The sequence below is a fragment of the Panicum hallii genome, chromosome 9 (assembly GCF_002211085.1).
Source record: "Panicum hallii strain FIL2 chromosome 9, PHallii_v3.1, whole genome shotgun sequence".
Lineage (NCBI taxonomy): Eukaryota > Viridiplantae > Streptophyta > Magnoliopsida > Poales > Poaceae > Panicum > Panicum hallii.
In genome coordinates, this window is record NC_038050.1 from 9,359,687 (window position 1) to 9,376,244 (window position 16,558).

The following is a 16,558-nucleotide window of genomic DNA, read 5'->3' on the forward strand; positions in this document are numbered from 1 at the left end:
TGGATGGAAATGGTTATAAACAGTACCACACATGGAATCATGTTCAAACAGGAGGAAAAGGACCATGGAGAGATAAAAACTGTTAAGAATCTTCTGCTATAGCTCATGGGAGGGCAAAAACGGACCGACGGGTGCCCGGTACCAAAACGGCTGAGTTCGGTGGAAATAGTCAGAAACGGTGCCTACACATGGTATCATGTTGCCACAGAAGGACACGGATCATCGAGAGATGAAAACAGCTCCGGGAGAAAACGGCCAAGAATCATGTGTTATAGCTCGCGGGAGGTAAAAACAGTCCGATGGGTACCCGGTATCAAAAACGGTCGAGTTCGGTAGAAACGGTTATAGACGGTATCCACACATGGAACCATGTTCAAACAGGAGGAAATGGATCATAGAGGGATGAAAACGGCCAAAAATCATGTGCTATGACCCCCGGAAAATAAAAAACGGGACAATAGGTGTTCGGTAACAAAACAGCCGAGTTCGATGGAAAAGGGTCGGAAACAGCACTCGCGCATAGAATCATGTTGCCACAGGAGAACACAAATTATGGATGGATGAAAACAGTCCCGAATGAAAACGGCTAAAGATCATGTGCTATAGCTCATCAGAGGCAAAAAAGAGCCGACGGATGCTCGGTGCTAAAACAGCCAAGTTCGGTGAAAACGGTACCCAACACATGGAATCATGTTGAAACAGGAGGAAAAGGTTCATAGAAAGATAAAAATAATCCCGGATAAAAAGACCAAGAAACATATGCTATAGTTCACGGGAGATAAAACGGGCCGAGAGATGCCAGTACGAAAACGGCCGAGACATTCAAGCCCTCGCCAAGTTCTCTAAACTGAGCATCTGGTTTGGACAGCACTCATTCATATGAGGTTCCTTTGGATTGTTCATGCGTTCCAGATGATGTTCCCAATACTGGCAGCAATTTCAAATGGCTACTAAATCGTGCATCCCCATGACCCCATCTCGTGAATGTCCTCACTCAAATTTGGAATCAGGCGAAGTCTGACACTCGTTCAGATGTTCTGAATGAGAAAAACTGAATCAGATCACCACAAAACTACTCCCTCCATCCTAAATTCAATCCATCCTAAATTATTAGTTATTTTAGTAGTTCTAGATATATAGTTTTTATATACGTTGTATAATTTATATATATAGAAAAGTCAAAACGACTAATAATTTGGGATGGAGGGAGTAGTGAGGTACGAGAATCAAAATTCTGTGATGAACTTAGAGTGCCTATATGCGCGCGCGCACACGCCATGATGAGTGTCCAGTATTCTTCTTATCATCAGCACTGCAAAATCCGCGAGTCTCTCATCCGACCAGTTCCACCAAGATCCGAGAGTGCAGTATAATGTGGAGCCGGCAACATGTTACGCTGCCCTGCTTTCAGACTATGGACAGTTTTGCTCCTTACAACCTTAACTCTCATTGTTCACACAAAACGAGGCCATCTTGCGTGTTTGATTAATTGACACAACGATCCGATTAAATATTCTCCTGTTTAAACATAGATAGACTGATTTTACTTGTTGATCTAGCGCCACCAGTGGCCCATACAATTGTCAACATCGAAATTACAGCAAGGTCTCCCAAATCTTTGAAGTCCCACGGAATAGTACATTGGAGCACACGAGTCCTTTAGACAGCCTTGCAAGGGCAGTCCCTTTACCAGGTGAGTCAGTTTCTAATGTACAAAATTAATTAAAACTCATACGCCGTTTGCTTGCTAGAGTAGATCCGAGACATCCGTAGAGTGAGGCATGATAACCCATGGAGACAAGAATGCCCTGTTCGTCATTCGTGAAGAACCGAAGTCGAAATCAGAAAAGAGATGGCCGCACAGAAGTTCCTCAACATGGACTATAGCCAATACAAAGATCACATTGTAGAAACCACCAATATAGCACCCTAGAACGAAGAGGTCCAGCTAAGCATCCCATGGGATACTGGTTCACCGTTTCTTCTGATCCTTCCCTGTCTTGATATCATGGGTGAGCATTCTAGGAGCAATGGCCATCGCCATGAGCTCCTGGAACAGAAGCTTACAAGCATAGGGTATGTGTACCTGTCAACAGGGTAATGTTTTATTGAATCAGTTAAACCAGCAGTTAAAGAGTTTGACACATCGGTCAACTAAGCTGTTTCAAGATAACAGACAGTTCTACTTACTTGGACAATGTCAGTTTTGTTCTTGCAGCCCCTGCACTCGAATGAATTTTTCTTTAGGTTGGCGATTGCAATGAGACCACATTTCTCGCACACATGGACTCTGTATGCATCACTCTGGTCAAACAGCCTTTCCTTCAGAAAGAAAGCTGCTCCATGTGCAATCATGCAATCCCTTTCCATTTCTCCAAAGCGGAGACCACCATCACGTGAACGCCCCTCTGCTGGTTGCCGGGTGAGTATCTGAACAGGACCACGACCTCTTGAATGTATCTTGTCGTCCACCATGTGCTTGAGTCTTTGGTAATATGTGGGACCCAGAAAAATCATAGCTGTCAGTTTCCTTCCAGTGTGACCATTGTACATGGTCTCAAATCCACGCATTTGATAACCACATTTATGAAGAGCTTTGCTGATGTTATCCACCTGATATCAAGGCAAAATAAATAAGATCACAAAATTAAGATAGCTAATCCCCCAGTTTTCTATTGCAAGTTTTGCACAGCACAGGCCCCAACAAATATCATCACCACCATCAAGTTTTGCATAACCCTTGAATTCAGTCTTTTCTTAAGAATAACTAAAAGTCTTGGAAGGAATCATGAATGAAGAGTCTCCAGAAAGAACACTTACAGTAACATCAGTAAATGGAGTTGCATCTCCTTCCTTCCCCATGTGAGCTGCAACTTTACCCATAATACACTCAATCAGCTGTCCAATAGTCATACGGGATGGAATAGCATGTGGATTCACAATAATATCAGGTGTGATGCCTTCAATTGTCCATGGCATGTCCTCTTGTGTGTAAGTCATCCCAACAGTTCCTTTTTGTCCATGCCTACTGCTAAACTTGTCTCCAATTTGTGGTATGCGAACTGATCGCATTCTAACCTTGACAAATCTTAGACCATCAGCATTTGTTGTTAACAGAACCTGTACGGAATACAGCAGCCTTAGTAAACCTGTCAATTTCAAATTCATCACAGCCACCTGCTAATACAAAAAGGTTGAGAAACTGCTAACCTGATCTACCATGCCACTTTCACTGTGACGCAGAGAAGTACTATGATCGCGTTTCGAGTACCTAGAAGCTTGCCCTTGAGCGTCATCTTGTGGAATAGGAGATGTCTTCCCAATAATAACGTCTTCACCAGAGACCCTTGTTCCCTGATACATGAATTAAACATATGCGATCAGCATTGCCCCAGATAAAGATAAGCCTGCAGCAATGAAGTTCTCTACTCACTGGTGGTGCAAGGCCATCATCATCTAGTTTATCATATGACCCATGGCGCATTCCCTTCAACAAAATGTTAGAACAATATTAGCCTCATGAGAAGCAAAAAAGAAAAGGAAAATAATTTAGAAAACACACCATGGTATTCTCCCTATTTGGGCGACCAAATTCCTCTTTGACAAGTGTCCCCATCTTCTTCTCCTCATCTCTGCATGTGGAGTTTGAACCATTAGATTACAAGCAGCAGTCAAGAACTAGACTATTGCATTGTGGCACAGCTCAATTTACAATTCGCACTATACCTGTAAGAGCGGAAAAACAGTGATCGGAAGAACCCACGATCTATGGAAGATTGATTCATAATAACTGAATCTTCTTGGTTATAACCAGAGTAGCAGGCAATGGCAACAATTGCATTCTACACAAATCACCAAAACAATGGATCAATCAATACATAGAATAGAAATAAACATGACATACAGAAAGCGTGCCCTGCGGTTAAGGATGGAATTTTCACTCACAATGCCCGCTGGTAATTGTCTGAAGTGCAAATGTTCCATAGCACGTGTAGTAACTAAAGGCTTTTGTGGGTAGTATAGAACGTAGGCCAATGTGTCCTGAATCATGATGGTGGGAAAAGGTTCAGAACCATATCAACAAGCAAATAAAATCAAACAAATGCTATACTCACCATTCTTAACTGGTAGTTGGTGACATAAATTCCCATGGCTTGCTTTCCCATAGCAGACTGATATGTATTACGAGGTGACTGCATTATCAATGGAAAAAATGAGACCTCCTCAGAGGGGAAAAGGTTGTAGCACACTAACTCTGGAACATTCCGGAAGAAGGTTCACCTGGTTGTGATCAGGAAAAGGAATAATTGACGCACAAACACCAAGTATCAATGAAGGATGAATCTCACAATGTGTGTATGTTTCAGAATACGCCTCCTCTGGGTTCTGTCTTGCATTTATAAGGTCCTGAAATTTATTTCATTGGCATCAGCAGGTGAAAGTGAATATAGAAGGAAAAGGGCAGAGCTATTAATCAAATGCGAAGGTTGCTCCACTAGAAGAATCTACATGGGTGCACACAGAAGGATTTCAGAGGATGTTCAATCAGATACACATGCATATCTCACTTACATTTATGGTCATGGAAATCATGGTAGTCTCCTCTTCTTCAGTATCTATGTACTCTATATATCCTTTTGAGACTAATTCGTGCCAACCTTCATCAGGAGTCTCCTGGATAAGTGGACAACAGGATAAAATAAGCTTATCAGAAAAACATGCAAGTTTAAAGTCAAGTCAGCACATAATGATCAATATCAGACCCTTTGCTGTAATGCTCGGATATGCGCCTTCTTGATGAGCAATCTCTGGTTCTCAACAATAAACAACGGACGACTGCAGCGACCATAATCCGTGTAGAGTCTAAGTTCTTTAAGACGAATATCACGAACCACACCAACTTCAGTGTTGACATCAATCTGAAAATGAAAACCAAGCAAACTTGAGATCTTAAAGTCCTCTGAGTTGCATCCTTAACCTGTAATGTGTTAACATGTCAATGCATATACCCTACTAAAGCAGACAAGATTTGCACTAAATAATATTTTCCTCGAACGCGCAGGAGAGCAAATTTGCAGTAAATAATTATCTTATTACAAGAATTTTGAATTGCATATGATAACAACACTGTGCATAGATTGCCCCTAATCAGTGGTTTAAGCATGTGCAAGTTAGTGGGTAAATGACCGAACATTTTGTAACCCCTGTATCAAATTAGATTATCTTTAAGACTCATCTAATTTGCCATTCAATTTCCAGCTAAAACCGAAATTAGACCAATAAAGCATGAAACAAACCTGTCTTCTTAGACGCCGAAGAGTCTTCACCAACAAGTCAGCATTCCTATGAATTCCAACCCAGCAACCATTGACAAAAATCTTAGCAGCCTGCGGAATGACGGCCGGTGATATCTCCTGCAGAAAATAGGTCACATGGTAAATCAAAATGTTTTAATAGAAGGTATAACAAAATAAAATCGCATCTGCACACTGAGAAGGATACAAAAAACAAACCTCAAAATTTTCTGTGCCCCACTCCTCCAAAAATTCCAAAATTGGATTTGCAGCAGAACCAACAGTAATATATACCATCAAGGCAAGATTTTTAACCAAGCCACAAGCCTGTGCACAAGGCACATGGAATTATAGGACAACTGAATAATGAACTTTCTTTGATTAAGAAAATGTGAGTTAGGACACCACACTTACTTGTCCTTCTGGTGTTTCAGCAGGACACATCATTCCCCAATGAGAATTATGCAACTGGCGGGGTTTTGCCAATTTACCTATTGGTAAGATTAGAACAAAATTTTAAAATCAAGTCTTCAAGGAGAAGAAAGTGTTACGATATAAAATCTGTAACATCCACCTTCACGCCCAATGGGGGAGTTCAGCCTCCGGAGATGTGATAGTGTAGAAGCATAGGTCAGGCGATTAAGCACCTTTGTAAGAAGGAAGATCAGCAATTTTTCACTAAATGAGTCATAAGTACTGCTTTAAATCATAAAGTGATCAAGAAAAATAGACACCTGAGAAACCCCCGCTCTGGTTCCAGCTTGGTTAGCCTGTCCCCAGTTTCCAGTAGCAAGGGAATACTTCAAGCCACTGGTAATAGTTTTTGCTTTTATAGCAAATTGCAAATTAACTTCCTTTCCATTATCCACACACTAGAATCAAGGAAGAAGAGGAGTTAATAACTACCATGACTAATTGGGAAGAGGGGAGGATTCATAATTTAGACAGTATGAAACCTTTTGCACATAAGATCTGACATCTCTTGTTAACTTCCTGAAAAGCTGTTAGTTGCAGGAGAAAAAACCAAAGTCAGGACTAATCCAGAAAAAGGAACCAACACCATTCCAACATTCTGGTATATTTAGACAAACCATTCTAAACAGTCCACCAAGCAATGGACCAGCAAGATCTAGCCTTTTGTTGCCATAATGATCCCGGTCATCCTCAGCTCTTCGACCAAGAGCGCACATCAGTAGGCGGTGAATAATGTATCTGCAAAACAGTACAGAAAATTACCCTCTACTTTCAGTAGAAATTAATATTTGCAGATGCCTCGCAACCAGACAAGGAGCACGTACCCAAAATAGTATGCCTTCTTAGTTTCACAGAATTCACCAACACCAACATGAGGCAACATTTCCTTTTGAAGTATTTCTTTTGCATACCTGAAAATAGAAAAATAGGAGTATTAGCAACTATTACTCAAAACTCTAGTGATATAATGTCAACTCTTTGCTCGACATACTTAATTCTCTTTTCTCGAGTGACACCAACTGTAGCGCCACGCTTTCCGATATAATCCAGAGCAACCTATGAACAATCAAACTAAAGCTTTTAAAAGAAGAAACATAAGCAAGAGTTTGGTTCAAAACGTGCCACAAGTAACAAATGATAAAACAACATGCTCGAAGCAAGCAAACGAAACTAGTTGAAGTAAAACAGAACAAACTTCCACCTGTCTAGCAGCTGAACAAGTACCTGTTGATTTTGAATGACAAAAGCTTCCTCCAGGGATGGGCGTAGCAACTCCATCATTTGTGTATCTGAGAAGTCATAACATATGTGCTCCAGAATATCTTTGTCAGCAACAAACCCTAATGCTCGAAAAACAATGATAATGGGAATGTCTGCACGAATATAGGGCAGAGTAGCACGGATATATTGACCGGATGAACCCTGCAGTACAAGGAACACATCACATATGTAACATCTCATAAGACCAGCTGGCCTCACTGCAGTACTGTACCCTGAATTGTACAGGATGACAGCTACTTGAACATGCACTTATTGAGCACTAATTTTTAAAAAACTTATAAGAAGTCACTAACCCCTTTTGCTCCTGCTCGTGAAAGCATCCGTACAAACATGCTGCTGGCTGGCCTGTTCTGGTTCTCAGCCATAGAACGGACTTCAGCCACATATGCATATTTATTAGGCTGCCTCTTCTTAAAAACATAGACATGGTTGGTGCTCATCTTCTCCTGGGCAATAAGAACCTTTTCGCTTCCATTGATAATGAAATAACCGCCTTGGTCATAAGGACACTCCCCAAGTTCAGTCAGATCCTTCTCAGATTGTTGATATAGTGTGCAGTAACTAGAACGCAACATGATTGGAACCTGCAGGTTATTACAAGGTTGAGGAGTGAACAATACAATTGTGAAAACTGTCTTCATATTAAGTACAGCACCTTCCCGATGAACACTTTTGGATAATCTGAAGTCTCTGTAACTTCCTCACAGTCATGTCCTTTCTTCATTACTCTGTATGATACATCAACATACAGTGGCGCAGAGTATGTTAGGTTCCTGAGCCTTGCCGATTTTGGAAACAAAGTAGCTGTCTCTCCATCAGCCTCTGTCATCATTGGCTTGCTGAGGTAGATTTGACCAAAGCTGATCTTGTGCAGAGTCTAATGAAGAACATAATGGAATCATAAGTCACAAAGAGAATGGTAAAAGGATAAACAACTAGATAAGTCGGATTCCACTGAGACAACATGAAATCAGGAAGATTAAGCCTTAAAAGAAGAGCTATTAATGAAATTGTATTGGTACATGTTATTTTCGTCATGGATGGATACTTTTCACATATAGAAAGAATATCATGCTATATTTCTAGGACTTTGTGATGATTAAAATGACCCAAACATCAGATTGCTATGATCAAATTATTCTTTTTTCTCTTTAAAGATTTTGGATCTGCACAGTAGCCCCACAATTAGTGAAGACAACTGCTGAATTTGCCATCAAAAGATTTCAGAATACAACTAGAACATTTTCATACAAGTTTCACTTTATAATCTTTCATACTTACTAAGAAAAGGAGAAATGTTTAGTTCTCTTCACTTTCCACCCTAGCATAAAGATGTTTTGTCTTTGCTGGTGAGTGCTTCTGTGCAAAAAGATCCGTAAATCCAACTCATGTCTCACATGACTTCTCTAAGAGAATTCAAAAAGTTCAGTTAACTTATTTATTTTCTGCGAGTGCTTTGCTAACATCATATATTGATTTCACAGAAAATATCAATGCTAATCTGTGGATTGTGTTCTCCTTTGCAAGCACTTCAGCTGCCATTATCCATTAATTTATTTGTACATCACATCAGGAAGTTTCACAAACAAATAATTACAAGTGGTGCGATACCCAAGAACCTTATGATGAACTCCACATATATGCTACCTTCATCATAAGATCAACTCCATATATGTCTAGTGACAATCACTAAAAACGTCCTCGTTCAATGTACAAAACTCACTCTAGCCTCTTGTTGTGCTAGCCTTGTTAAAACTCAAGCATTCCCCACCGCATCAAACAAGCAAACTGCAGAAGCTAATTTAGTCTAAACACAGAACCGAACAATCCCACCCTCTGAGATTCCAAATTGACCACCAATGTCAGGGTTTAGGGCTTGGACGTATCAATGCAAAATTCTCCCTGCAGACAGAAAATTGAACAGCAGTAATGGCATGCTTTTGTACCAGCTCCAAAACCCTAAGTGCATCCAATCAAGCAGGTGACTAGCAAAAGGGTGGCTAAGTGCTGAGCCCTGCCCGTCGCTACCGAGACGCCACAACATACCACGCTCCCCCAACCCTAATCGCCCAATCTAGCAGCAGCAAATAGCGAAAAAAAATTCAAGCCACGCTTGCTAGGATCGATCAGGGTGGGGCAACAACCTCGGCGAACTCGGCCTGGCGGCCGGGGTTGTGCTGCGACTCGGGGCGGATCTCGATATCGGCGGACTCGTCGACAATCTCCTGCATGGTGTTCTGGATGAACTCGTCGAAGGAGTCGAGCTGCTGGCGCACGAGTCCCTTCTCCTCGAAGTAGGCGGAGATGACGGCCCAGGCGTCCTCCTGAGTGATCTCCTCCTCGTCCCGCTGCTCGGCATCCCCGTCCCCGTCCCCGTCCTCGTCCATCTCGTCCGCGTCCCCGCCGCCGTACCCCACCTCATCCTCATCCTCCGCGTACCCCGCGTGGCCGCCGCGGTGCTGGTGGTGGCCGCCGTAACCCATCTCCATCCCCTCCTCGTACTCGTCGTCCTCCATGGCCGGAACCCTAGCCCGAATGTGCTGGCTGACGCGCGGGGTCGGGGCGGGAGTCTGTGTATCGGCGAACCGCAGCCGCCTCTCGCGAAAGCAAGAGGAGAAGAGGTAGGGGGCGAGGCGAAGTGGGGAGGCCGGAGGGGTACTGAAATTGGGAACGATTGCCTGATTTGGATCGCAATATACCCGAGGCAGGCGAGGTCGGCTTGGGGAATTCGGGGTTTATTTGGGCCGGGCTGGAAGAACGGATGGATTCATGGGCTTTTCGAGAGAGGTCAAAGTTGGGGCCCAGTTAGATTAAGCCAACTTTTACTCTGTTCAAATTCACCGGCAGGGTTCGTTTGGTTTGTGGCCCTAGACGGCTAAACCAAAATTTGAGCACGCCTTGGCGTCAAACATTTTGAGCAGGCTTAGCAAACTGAGCATAGTTTGACTGGTTAGATTTCTTATTATGAAACATATTAATTAGATCTAGGTTCAAATCTTAGACTCGGTATGTTGTGTGAGGTGCATGACTACATTGAGATAACTATCAATCATCTCAAGATAGTAAGATGTTCAAGATGATAGGATGTCTATGTATTTATAGGTGTAAGTGCATATTCATGTTAATACACACGTGAGTATTTGTACCATATTTCACAGTACTTGGTTATTTCTAAGAATTGCAACCACCACTTAATTCTTTTTTATGGAAACCACCACTTAATCGAAGGCCTCAGCAAAAAAAATTTGAAAACAAAATAGCTTGATGCTAACTCCCCGTACATAGTTGACGTTGCAGGGGAATTGACGGTGGGGGTTGTTTGCATAAATGATAAACTGTTGTCTTAAAATCTTCAAACTACTGTACTCCCTCCATTTCATTATAAAGCATGCAGGCATTTAAAGATTTAAAATTCATAATCCTTGATGACATTTAACCTAACCCTAGTATTAGTTCTGTTGGAACGAAATCTTCAAAAAAGAATTAAAAACACCCCCTAGATTGCGACCTTGAAATCTAGAAGAATTTTTTGACGATACGCCATCGCCAATCACGCCTACCATTCAGGGTTCGGGGATTTTGCCGGTCCAGGCTTGGAAGGGTGGCGGAGGCAGCAGACTCAACGCCGGCCAGACGCATCCGACGGATATCGCTGATGGCATTAGAGAAATGCAAAAGGAAAATCAGGCGCTGGTCAGTGGCGTCTGCAGAGTGCACATTTCCTCGCCGTCAAAGGTCAAACCCACAGCCAGCAGCTCAGTGAAAGATCAAAGGCGATTTCTGCATACCAGCTTACCGGAGCGCTTGTCCTCAGAATAAAAAAGTACAATCTGTCTGAACTCAACATCGCCAGTAATGGATGACTCTACAAACTACCACACCTGGAAGCAGCAAGCAGCATTTTTCACTTTCAGGTTTTGAAAGCACATTACAAATACAAATTAGCAACCAACATTTTGCAGCTGAGACCATGTCAAAGTCCACGATACAGCATTCTCCATGGTTGGAGTTGGCATTTCCGTTGAAATAATTGGCAAGCGTTTGGATGTGTGCTACTATGAAGAAAATTTTGGGAAATAGTACTCAAAGATGGCATTCATCAACTCAGAAATGTAAGAGGCCCAGTATCATCCTATGGGTGTCAGAGTGCAGCCTTCATGGAGTTACAAGTTACACAGGTGATCGCAAAACTGGATGAACCATATTATGGTAAACAAGGCAACAAGAGCAAACAAAAAACCTCTCAGGCCGTCAGTGTGATACATACTGCAGACTGCAGTGAATTTATATCCACAACTGCTCCTTGCGGTATTCTCTCACAATGACCGGTACACTGGTGGGTGGAAGCTGCAACAGCAAAACAACCCCATTAATCAAACTGACCTAATGATTTCGCAGTTTGGAATTGCACGGCCTACACAACTTCAGATTAGTTTGGTGCTAAAAAACATGATCAGCTAAACTAATTTAGCAGCCAAAAATTAGTTGATTCTACCTAAGTTTCAAGTTGCTTCCATAAAAACTGCATAAAGTGTCACAATTGCATGTTAAAGACACAACACTATGGAGAAGATGCTGGATACACAAATGTAATGGTTAATCTAAATGTAACCTATGTATACAGAAGTGTAACCCTAGTACCCTACTAAGAAGTAAGAACTCGTTGAAGCTAATCAAACTGTTTGCATGGTTGAAGAGATTCGCGAGTCACTGATTAAAATGATATGCATTCTATTGTTAATAATTAGAGCTTTAGTAACAAGACACATTCTGTTGAAAAGATACCTTTACCCAGTCTGTTGGATATTATAAAAATACGTAGAAGACTGATTATAGCAAGAAGCATATCTTACCATTCCATAGTCTGTTATGATCATCGACACATAGTCATGAGGTGTTGCATCGTACCTATTAGATATACACAATTACTTCCATCGTAGGGAATATTACCAGAAGAAATGGTGGATATACAGAATTAAGAAACATACGTAAGATTTAGAAGTTGGAGATTTGCATTGTCTGCCCAATTCTTAAGATGGTCCTCTGCCTTCCCAGGAACTTTCAAAATGACATCTGGGTCACCTGAGTAAGAAAACTCATGTCAACTGTCAAGTAGCTCTTAGGCCTGATCACAAAAATATGCTTGCAATGAATAAACAAGAAAATATCCATACCAAGCTCATTAGCACATATAGAATCAAGTTGCACTCTCTCATGAAATTTGTATGCCTCACAACAAACCAGAACTGGAACTCCAAACGCGTGCGCAACCATAGCCACAGATGCCGTTCCAACTCGAGAATAAACTGTTCCATTTGACAATACTGAGGAGGCACCCAAGAAGACTCTTGTAACTTCATGCATGATGTATGAGATGGCATTTACGTGTGTATATGTGCAGTTGATGCCCTTTGCCACTAATCTTCGCAGTAATTCCTGTCCCTCAAGCTTTGGACGAGAATCTACTACTATAACACGAAACTTCCTCCCAAGCTCATGAGCATAATCCAAAATCATTTCAACAACTGATGATGATCCATATGTCAACAAGACATCATTGTCTCTGACCTTTGTGATGGCATGGCTGACAATAGCCTTATCTGCAAGAATTATCTTCTCATTTATAAAACGATCAATATCAGACTGAAGACTAGCTTTAGCTTCAGACTCTGACAATGTATGTGGTAGCTTGGCAATCCTGTTCTTCAGAAACCTAATAGCATTGCCCATGCTAATTGAAAGAGGCCTACACTCAATTAGAAATGACACATAACTACTGACTTTTGCAGTAAGATCTCTGCTGAGAGTTTTATTTGGAGGCGTAGTGTAATCTTTTATTGCCTCTCTGAATGCAAGAAGCATTGCTATGCAACGACCATTGCCACCAGATACTTCACCAGACAAATATTGGAGCCCAACCTGAGACATAGTGCAGCCCAGATGAGTCGTTTAGGCTCAACCAAAATGGTCAATAAATTAATTTTGTAAGCTACTTCGTTTACTTTTGAGAACAACCAATATCTAATCACTTGCCCTTGCAAGGCTGCAGTCTAGTTTTTCCTGGCCTAAACTGTATCTTATGACCAGTGTTCAGCAATAAGCAGGCATCACCATACACCATTAAACATTAGATAAAGTTGCAGTTCATAAAGTGCTCAATGATCTCATGAAACAAATTTGTGAGAATTCGACAGTGTGCAACAAAAAGATGCTCATATGAGAAATGCAATTCTGCTATTTACACCAAGCTTAGTTTTGTGCAAATATCCTTTTCAAACAGTTCTCAAGAAAAATTAATACATGTGCATCAGGTGAAAAGTCATGAGTGCACTGTACCAAAAATGACATATAAGGCTTATCTTTTGTGCAGAGAAAGGTTATATTTAGTATTAGAAAGGCTATCTTTAGTATTTTTTTGTACAGAGGGCAGATGAACATGTTTATGCAAAATCTTTGGGTGTAAGTATTTAGCGTGATCAAAACTTATGAACTTTTTTAACAAAAAATGAAGTGTATACACAACACAATGTAGGTATAGGTACACCAGCATGTAGAATAGAAAATTTGTAATTTGGCTCAGTTAATGGATAAACAAGCTGATGATGGCTTAGTTTCGGCCAAGCAACGAATTTCTTAGGACTAGGAGAGTATGGTGATTCAACAACTGAAGTAATAAGACTGCACTGATTACGTTTATCCACAAACTATCCTCATATATGTAGAGTTCCAAAATTAATGTGAGTATTTCCAAATTTTAAATATCTCACAGAAGATTCACGTACGTTGTAAACCAAATGCTGCATCCTTTTTACTTAGCTTCCTACACCATAGTGATAAGTGCATGAAGATTTTATGTGGGTGAAGAACAGGCCATCAATAAAGTCCTACTTGAGATCTGGAATAGGAGCATTCTATACGGCGAACACATAAGTGTATGAGTATTTAAGAGCATAACAGTTACCTTGTATACAGAAGGATGCATTGGTTCAAGTTGAAAGAATTTTGACTCGAGATCAGGAAGCTGAGTGCCATGCACATACTGAGGCAGATGCCTAAACAATTCAACCCTGTTTCGAGCTTCTGATTGGTTGACTACTGCACGTTTTTTTGCTTTCTCCACCTTATGCACATCATCAAACTGCATTCGGGGATGAGGGGCATCTAACTTTCTTTCTCTTTCTGGAAGGCGTTCAGTAACCTTCTTCTCAGAAGCAACTGTACTTGCAGCTTGGGGCAGATCTTTCTTATGAGCATTTTTTGCTGATTTGGCTTGCTTGGAAGTGACAGGACCAGCCGCAGAAGCAGCGCCGGCAGATTTTCCTGATTTATTTGCAAATCCAACATAATGCAACAATCATGATAGGGACTAGGGAGCTATGCTTATTATATACGTACAAGATCATAATAAAGTTGAATATATTCGTAAGCACATCCTCAACTGCCAAACACTATGACAGTAAACCCAAAAGAAACAGTTGAAACTTGAAAAGGCTGAGAGGCTGTGTGCAATTACCTGCCTCCTTCGCAGCAGCTTTAGCAGCACGTTGAGCCTCCTGAATAGCACGCCTCTCTGCCTTTGAAGTCTTCTGCTTCTGTGGAATGGAGGCCGGAGCACCTTCATTCCGTATTTCAGACAAACCACGCTTGTTTTCTTCTGAAATAGACACAAGTTCACACATAAATAAAATAACTGAAGTAATGTTCTAAATAAATGTAAGTATGTAACTGATATTAAGCCAAAATAAACATATAAACAACAACAGCCCTACAACTTACTGATTTTCATTCAAGCATGTGTGATAACCTTTATCTTAAGCCACGACAGTTTTTCATTGATGTGGTATCCTACTAGGCCATCCCATTCAGCTTGAATGGTTAAGTCTGCATTTTTTTTTAAAAAAAAAGACACATCTTTCTTCACTTGCTCCCTACTCTCTTCTCTTGACTGTCATACCAAAGCCTGCTTTGGTAAGGTGTAGTGAGATCCCCTGGCTCTATCGCTGCCATGCCACCACACGTGAGACACTCAAACCAACATCACGCTGCTGCTTCCTCACTCTAGGCTCTAGCACCCAGCAGTAGGAAGACCTATGGGAGAATTGGCAGTGAGGACAAGACCAGCAGCTGTCCCTCATCATGTCACCATGGAGCAAGCAGCAACTCCATGCACGGTAGACTGCTACCTCCGCCACTGCCTCCCTCGGCATGGCTTTGGTGCAATCCCATTCAAATTATGCATGTAAGTCATAAAGACTAATATTTCATTTTTTGAGTTCTTTCAAAAATATTTCAAGGATTGGCATTCGTTAAGAAGACTATATATAAAGCTACAAACTATTTGTTTGAACATTAATGTCAGTTCGGCAAACATCTGTACACGATTCAGAGCTGAAAACAGTACACCAAAAGTACCCAATTTCACTGAGCCATTTGATATCACATGCTTGCTTAGTTTATTGAATTACTGATGGCATGGTCATGTGCCTTCCTATTTTTAAGGTTAAATGAGAAGCTCATATGTTTAACTTATTTTTCATGACAGCATAAACTGTCCCCATTTTGTCGAGCAGTTCAATTTCCCCCAAAGCAATGGCAATCGCATCAGTGGTCATAGAGCAAGGCGCGAAAATTTACCTAGCTCCGTGGCAGAAGGCGCCCGGGACCAGGAGTCGTCGTCGGCGATCTCGGACGCGACGTCGAGACGCGCGGACGAACGCGCCGGCGCCGAGGTGGCGAGGACGGCGTCCGCCGCAGCGGGGGATGGCGAGCCGGGGGCCAGGAGATCGGCGTGGCGCGGGGGAGGGATCATGACGGGGGAGAGCCGGCCCGGGGAGAGGTCATCCGACGCTGGCGGCGACCCCGCGGCAGCCCCCTGCTTCGCCAACGGCGCCGGGACCGCGGCGGCGGGAGGGAGGAGCACGGATGGGGCGGAGGCGTCCGGGGTGAAGAATCCTACCTGGCGGATCTTGGGCTCCACGCCCCCAGACGAGGAGCGCGGCGGCCGGCGGAGATCCATCACCGCGGACGGCGAGGGTTCGGGTTGGGGTTTGGGGTGGGACGCGAGGGAGACGAGAGTGAGACGAGCGAGCGAGCGAGAGCCAGAGCCAGTGCCGAGAGGGTGGGGGCGGGGAGCGGGCGGATCGGGCTGGGGGGCTGGGGGGCTGGGCTGGGCTGGGCGCGAGCGATCATGATGGTGGACGCAGCCGGACCGTGGGCCATGGGCGTCGTGTACGCGGTCTTCGAATTTCAGAGGCCTTCGTTCATTTTAAGTTTGGGCCCTTCGGAGTACGTTAATCAATCGGTTGTCCTAAGTTCTAACAGGCAAACCCCACAAAAAAAAGTCCCGAGGCTATTCACAATGGGAGTTTCATGGGGTGTTTCATGGCATTAATTAGCCTGCCACATCAGTAATTTGGATGACATGGCACATCATTTAAGAAGTAAGAGTTTCATGGAGTTTCATGAGGATGAAACTATGTTAACCCATTTCCAAGAACTTGGAAACCGTG

The 16,558-nt window shown here is 42.6% G+C and overlaps 2 protein-coding genes across 3 annotated transcripts; both read right to left on the minus strand.

Moving 5' to 3' along the window:
* Positions 1-1,796: 1,796 nt before the first annotated feature.
* Positions 1,797-9,702, minus strand: LOC112874485 (DNA-directed RNA polymerase II subunit RPB2). Its single transcript, XM_025937819.1, has 25 exons — positions 9,194-9,702; positions 7,705-7,926; positions 7,343-7,633; positions 6,993-7,190; positions 6,760-6,824; positions 6,593-6,679; positions 6,386-6,506; positions 6,251-6,295; positions 6,029-6,166; positions 5,869-5,941; positions 5,709-5,785; positions 5,514-5,621; positions 5,298-5,414; positions 4,764-4,919; positions 4,573-4,674; positions 4,282-4,407; positions 4,116-4,193; positions 3,946-4,041; positions 3,727-3,842; positions 3,563-3,632; positions 3,434-3,487; positions 3,211-3,354; positions 2,821-3,120; positions 2,191-2,613; positions 1,797-2,086 (listed from the first exon to the last, which is right to left on the minus strand). The coding sequence occupies exons 1-25, from the start codon at positions 9,563-9,565 to the stop codon at positions 1,973-1,975; spliced, it is 3,693 nt and encodes a 1,230-aa protein (XP_025793604.1). The 5' UTR covers positions 9,566-9,702; the 3' UTR covers positions 1,797-1,972.
* Positions 9,703-11,024: 1,322 nt separating this feature from the next.
* LOC112876982 (translation initiation factor eIF-2B subunit delta-like) lies at positions 11,025-16,138 on the minus strand. 2 transcript variants are annotated; one of them, XM_025941175.1, is made up of 7 exons: positions 15,684-16,138; positions 14,563-14,700; positions 14,011-14,369; positions 12,224-12,968; positions 12,038-12,131; positions 11,903-11,957; positions 11,025-11,396 (listed from the first exon to the last, which is right to left on the minus strand). In XM_025941175.1, the coding sequence occupies exons 1-7, from the start codon at positions 16,063-16,065 to the stop codon at positions 11,334-11,336; spliced, it is 1,836 nt and encodes a 611-aa protein (XP_025796960.1). In that variant the 5' UTR covers positions 16,066-16,138; the 3' UTR covers positions 11,025-11,333. The 2 variants fall into 2 exon arrangements, with proteins under 2 accessions (XP_025796960.1, XP_025796959.1); XM_025941174.1 differs by having other exon boundaries at positions 14,563-14,703.
* Positions 16,139-16,558: the final 420 nt, after the last annotated feature.